The following is a 6,627-nucleotide window of genomic DNA, read 5'->3' as shown; positions in this document are numbered from 1 at the left end:
AAGTCCTGTCTGATACTTTCGTGACGCCATGGACTATAGCCCGCCAGGCTCCTCTATCCGTGTGACTTCCCAAGCATGCTAGAGTAGGTTGCCATTTCCTTTTCTAGGGGATCTTCCCAACCCAGGGATTGAACATGCAACTCTTGCATTGGCAGGCAGATTCTTTACCACTGAGCCACCAGAGAAGCCCTCGCAGTGATAAAGACCCAACAATAATTCAGTGGTTTGAAGAAGAGGTTTGTTTCTCCCCTAACAGTCCACCCTGACTGCTCTGGATCATTAAGAAGTCTTCCAGGGACTCCAGCCCTTCCATCATATTGCATCATCAAACCTTAGGTCATTGTCATTATTCTTATAGTATAAGCTGGATCACCCAGAGTTGCAGCCAGCAGAGAGGAGAAAGATAGTATGGGTGAAGCTATCCTAGGCCCAGAAGTGGCACATATCACTTGCACTCTGTTCCATTGAAGAGAACACAGTTACAGGGCCATGCTTGGCAAGGGAGACCCACTAACTATGTGCTCATGAAGTAAAGGAGAATGGGTTTGGGGGGAGTGCCCAGACAGGGTGTTGCAAGCACTGCCGATGTTTCTCCCCAATAGCCTCAGATCCTATTTTACCTGTTTATGTGTTTCTGCTTTCAAACTCGAACACTGGACTGTTTTTCAGAAGATGTCCTAGGAACACTGGAAAGTCTTAGGAATTTACTTCCCCCCTACTCTACCTCACCCAGGGGGCACTGATGTGTGCCACAGTATGAAAGACCAGCCCCCTTACCCTCTGCTATTAGGACAATCCTGAGGTTTAACTTACATTCCAGATTCCCCTGCAAATCACAGGCTGAACCTACTCTCTATCGGAGTTGGCCTGAGATTCATCCTTGCTTGTATGTCTTCTCTTTCCTGTCCTGCTTTCCACATCCCCTTCTTGGTTTCTCCCAGGAGTATTTTCTTAATGAATCACTTGCACATGAATCCTCATCTGATGATCTGCTTCTAGGAAGCCTGATCTAAGACACTAGGTAAAGGGCTAAAGGTACTGGGTCATTTTCAGTGGCTTCCCATATAAGACCAACACATGTATACCTGTGGTGGATTCATTTTGATATTTGGCAAAACTAATACAATTATGTAAAGTTTAAAAATAAAATAAAATTAAAAAAAAAAAGGAGTATCTGGAAAAGTAGGGAATGACTTAACTCGCAGCTACCACTATTACTATGGGAAAAAAGAAAAACTAAAATGTGTATTTCTGTTGCTAGGGGCACATTCATATATATAAATTTAGCTTTTGTGATGTGGATATCTACAATCTGTTCAAAAAGTGAATGAATCTGTATCTTGTGTATTATCAAATTGAACTTCATAAAAGCAATCTTCTAATTGGATCTTCGAAGATAAAGGGAATAAAATTACTAGAATGGACAACAGAAGTGCTCAGTGACACTTCAGCACTGGGTAACCCTCAGATACTTAAGAGTCTTTCCAAATACAGAATGTCATGGATTCTAAAGCACTGACTTCTTTTGGGGGGTCAAATATATTGCCTGTCATTGTTTTGAATAAGGGTAATGATTGCTGAACTATATGGAAAAGGGGGTGGGGGGTGTTGGGTGTGAGGAGGAAGAAGGACTGCAGAAGAAGCAACTGGCAAAAGATTAGCTGATTTAGTTTTGACTTTACTAATTGTTACCATCTATGATTCTCTTCTATGATCCTAATTAATAAATTAACACAGAAGTTTATGTTACACAGTAGTTTTATAATACTAAAATATGTAAATATTAGACTTGTGTATTGCAGAATTAATAGGTTTTATATGAGTAATTAACCCAGCAAGATAAAATTTTTTAAAATAGATTTCTAAGTTAAAGCATCACCTTTGATAAATACAAAAATCAGGAAATATAGATGTTACTTAAAGTAAAATTCTCTTTCGCTCAGGCCCATGGCGCCAGCAGGATGGGCAAGTGTCGCGGTCTTCCTACTGCCGGGAAGCTCCGTAGCCACCGACGAGACCAGAAGTGGCATGATACACAGTACAAGAAAGTCCACTTGGGCATTGCCCTGAAGGCCAACCCTTTGGGCGGCATTTCTCACACCAAGGGAACTGTGCTGGAAAAAGTAGGAGTTGAAGCCAAACAGCCAAATTCTGCCATCAGGAAGTGTGTCAGGGTTCAGCGAATCAAGAACGGCAAAAAAATCACTGCTTTTGTACCCAATGATGGTTGCTTGAATTTTATTGAGGAAAATGATGAAGTTCTGGTTGCTGGATTTGGTCGCAAAGGTCATGCTGTTGGTGACATTCCTGGAGTCTGCTTTAAGTAGCCAATTGTCAAAGTAGCCAATCTCTCTCTTTTGGTTTTATACAAAGGCAAGAAGGAAAGACCAAGATCATAAATTTTGATGATGAAAGCACAATACTAATAAATTTTCATATACCAAAAAAAGTAAAATTCTACAAGTTCTACCCTGTCAGAGCCCTACAGACTCTTCTAAGACTCTGTGTTTTACTCATAGTTAAAATTGTATATCTATTATTGTGCTTATTTGATTAATATCTATCTCCACATTAAACTATAGATCTGCGAGGGCTACTTTTGATCATTGTTGTATCTCTAGCATCAAATACAATGCCTAACACATAATAGGTACTCAAAAAAATTTTTGTTGATCCAAAGCAATTAATAAATATATAAATAAAAATAATTTATATTAAATTTCAAATAATAGAGTCTTTACCATCTAAAGTACCTGGTATAAGAATTCTCATACATTACTCTATAAATTATAGAAAATGGATAATGCAAATGATTCTTGTCCTTAGAAATGCAAATAAGTTATATACAACAGAATGCCATTGATTATTGCCCTATGCATAGATAAGTTTTGCATCATTTGCAAATATATTTTAGCTTTCCATATTGCCCACATGTATATGGTTCTTTGAATTCTTCTTTGAATTGCATGTAACATTATACAGTTTCCTTCATTAATCACTGCATTAAGTATTTGATAGGTCTTTGTATTTGTATGAGTCATGACTACTTTCTTCTAGAAAGTATGCTTTAACACCTTAAAAACATCTTAAATAAAGCTAATAGTCTATTTATGTATATGAAGATATATGAGAATAAACTACATGAGCAGTATGCTGGGCCTAAGCTGGAACTGACTATACTTCTTTAAAGAATTTTATTAGTCAAGCTACAAAGAGAGTACTAAAGGAACTTTTTTATCACTATTTTGCTTTTTATCACTATTGTTACTTCATGTAACAAAGTACCAACACTGCACTGTATCATTCAGACTCTTCCCTAGCTTCCTAGGATTTTCATACTAGAGAAATATTTTACAGAGATCATCCGTACAAGTATTTCAAAATACTTGTCCTGGTTTGCAGTTAAATTTGTTCTTTTATTTTCTGTTTTCTTTTGTTGTCATTATTTTGCTCCATGTTATATACTTTAAAACTGAAGAATTTTCAAAATTGTAAAAAGAGACAGCTCAAACTTTGGAATTTCAACTCCATACATGTTTGAAGAGTGCAAAGGTTGTATTGGGGGCGGGCAGCAGGACTAAATTACATATGATTTTTTTCAAACAAATGCCAAACTGTATCTGCTAGTAAGTTTTACCTAGCTTGGAAACCAAACTCACATAGTATGAGAATGCCAGATATACGACAATAAATATTTTTGGCATAGTTTCAAAGCTACATAATGCCAGACATAGACATGTAAAAGTAATGGCAAGAACTACAAAGATTATAAAAGAAATAAAGTCACAGTTCGTAATTCATACGATTATGTTCAATAGCAGACTTAGACAGCTTTTCACATAATAAGATCCACATGTAAAAGCATCAGCTTATTTTACTCAGAAAAAGATAACAAATATTAAAATGGCTTTTAAAAGTAAAATTTTGTTGAGAGCTTGTAAATGTATGTTTGCGAGCTGAAGGAGAAAAACTTAAATTGTCTTTTTGTTTCTATTTAGATACCCAACTTCTGCTTCCCTTTTTGTAACACAGAACAATTGAGTAAGAAAAGAAAATGGAGTTTTAAAGATTGGACTGTCTCTGAAATATTGTCACTGTAATCTGAATATTACAACTGGAAAAATACCATTCTTCTAAAATTAAATAAACTGTGTCTTGCATTTAGAGAAAGGATGAAGGAAATATAGTTGTCAGATGTTCAAACTCTGATTTGACTACTGGGTACAGATTGTGGGGCTCAAAGCCAAAGTTAATAAAGTAGTCCAAAGCAATTTCATTACATCCTCCATTGCAAGGTTAGTATCTCAGGCTGGTTTTTAAGTGCAGGCTTTCTAGCAACATTTTGTGCTACTTGTGATATCTTGTTTTGGACCTAAAGAACTCCAGCTAAATTGCGTTTGTGATGGGTTTGATTTCCAGAGATAAAAGAAGCATACTTTTGTGTTTTCGTTTTGTTTAATTTATAGATTAGAAGTGGCTGGCCATCAGGGTGGGCTAATGAAAAGCAAGACTAAGGGGAAATGCTAGTGAAAGAAGGATGGAAGAAACCGTAGAATCTGAGATAAACTGTCAGTCCCTTAGGCAAGATAAGCCAGAACACCACAGTGCCAAGAACAACTAGCTCGGGTTTCAGTTCTCAGTCACAAGCAACACTGCGAACCGAAGTTCAATTTTTAAAAAGGAATTTTACCAGGATGGGAAATAATAATTTAGTAGGTGAACTGAAAATAGTCACATTTTGAGATTTCATAGTAAGGGCAATAAAATATTTCTTAAGACTATAGGTCTATATGGTATTGATTTTTTATTTTGTTGAATAAAATGTAAAAAATATTTTTGCTTCTTTTCAACCCAGTGAAAACTTATAATGTAGAATAAGTTATATGGCATCTCTTATCTACCAACTATTATAAAAGGGAAAAATGTTTTGCAGACATATTTTCCTTAGTTCCAAATTTTGCAGGAAATTTTTAAATACCCCTCTAGTGATGCACTATTTGTATTGAATACATGTGGAACGCACTGGTGGTGATGGGCACTCTTTCTTAGATGTGGGTGAAAACATTTGTTACAAAAAGACACTTTCAAACTCAGTTCTATCCCCATTTACACATGGATCCCTTTAATGGATGTTGAGAGACTTGATTTAGAACTTTTAATAGGCTCGTTTACATTTTGCAAATCTCTACCTTTGAAATAAAAATGCAGTGATCCACCCATCTGCAGACAATTAAGACCAGCAGCCAAGTATAAAAGGGTGGAGAACTTTTAATAGGTGTTTATAGATTGGAAGCATCGACCCCCTTTTAAATGAAAGAAGCCTAAGAAGAAATAGTAAGTGTTAAGGATAACCATGAAATTCATTTAACCCCCCAAGCAGAAGATCTGTTATCAAAGAATTGGCAGGATTCTACACCTTCCAACTTAAGGTTCTTAGCTTAAGTACTCAGCAAAAGTACTTAGAAAAGAAATATCTTGTTTAGAAGTGTTTTGATTATAAATTCTTAACTGCTTTAAGGTCAAAAACACAAGCCCACAGGAAGACCGACAGTAAGGTATGTGATATAAAAACAAATATTTCCATAAAATCTTTGCCCTAGCAAAAAGGGAAATTCTTAGTAGGTTCAAGGTGGGAATTTAGGGAATAGTATTTTTTTTACAGGAAATACTGGTTAGGCGTTTTATATAGGGGTTCTGCATTTGTGAAAGGATAATTTGCTCTAAAATATGTGGGCAACCAGCCTAAATTCTCTAATTGAGTAGTTTGCTCATAACCCCAGGCCATTAGGTGAATGTAAACTGTTACAGGCTTAGTAAGAAAATAGTCCCATTAGGATTTTTGTATTTGTATGTGGTTGTGGGTTAGAGTAACTGTTTCCAAAATCATGGATTAATGAAAAGCTCTTTTTTCTGAGTTTGCAAATACCAGCTTTGAAATGCTCAAACTCAAATTAAGCCAAGGATTCTTTTTTTGCTGTTTTTTATTTTGTTTTTTACAGTTAAAAATTTTTTTACAAGATCCAGTCTGAGCTATAAGTTCCACTGGAAGTTATCTAAGGAAAATTAGAGATAATTGACTGGTTGTTAATAAAGGAAAACACTCAAGCTTTCTTTGATACTGTCATTCAAAAACTTTGCTCATATCCTAAAATTCTCCTCATTGGCCACTGCCAAAGAACTTGACAGAAAATGGGTATGACTTTTAGCAACTAAAGACTAGTGCAGAAATTCAAGGAATGTTGTGAGCATGTGTTTCATTTAGTACACGTGGGGTAGGTAAGCTCGTATTTCTGTGAAGGAGAAGACAACTTTATGTGCTGCTTCTTGCGTCCAGTCTTGGGCTCCTCTCTTGTAATGGATCCCTTCAGTTACACAGTCTACTTCTTTTCGTGTTCCAGGATTCTTGTTAACTCATCACATTGTTTCTTCCTAAGCATAGTATATTCGCATAGCAGAGCAAGGAAGGAACCCAAAAGAGACTATGTAATGCTCCTTTGAATCAATAACTATAAAACGCAGAAGAAATTCAGTCAAAGGAGGAAAATACCTGACCAAATATATTAAATTGACATATTCAAATTGAGATAATCTGTGTCTTGTTCGTGTCTCCATTTTCCCACTGAAACT

General features: G+C 36.0%; 1 protein-coding gene across 1 annotated transcript; it reads left to right on the top strand.

Annotated features, from left to right (window-relative positions):
• The first annotated feature begins 1,955 nt into the window (after positions 1–1,955).
• LOC109576357 (small ribosomal subunit protein uS12-like) lies at positions 1,956–2,327 on the top strand. The gene has a single exon (XM_070800509.1). The coding sequence runs from the start codon at positions 1,962–1,964 to the stop codon at positions 2,325–2,327; it is 366 nt and encodes a 121-aa protein (XP_070656610.1). The 5' UTR covers positions 1,956–1,961.
• The last annotated feature ends 4,300 nt before the right edge of the window (positions 2,328–6,627 follow it).

The sequence above is a fragment of the Bos indicus genome, chromosome 2 (assembly GCF_029378745.1).
Source record: "Bos indicus isolate NIAB-ARS_2022 breed Sahiwal x Tharparkar chromosome 2, NIAB-ARS_B.indTharparkar_mat_pri_1.0, whole genome shotgun sequence".
Taxonomy (NCBI): domain Eukaryota; kingdom Metazoa; phylum Chordata; class Mammalia; order Artiodactyla; family Bovidae; genus Bos; species Bos indicus.
This window is presented reverse-complemented; position numbering and strand designations above follow the sequence as displayed.

Bases quoted from the DNA above. Each gene is read 5' to 3' on its own strand.
- LOC109576357 (XM_070800509.1), top strand. From the start codon at position 1,962: ATGGGCAAGTGTCGCGGTCTTCCTACTGCCGGGAAGCTCCGTAGCCAC.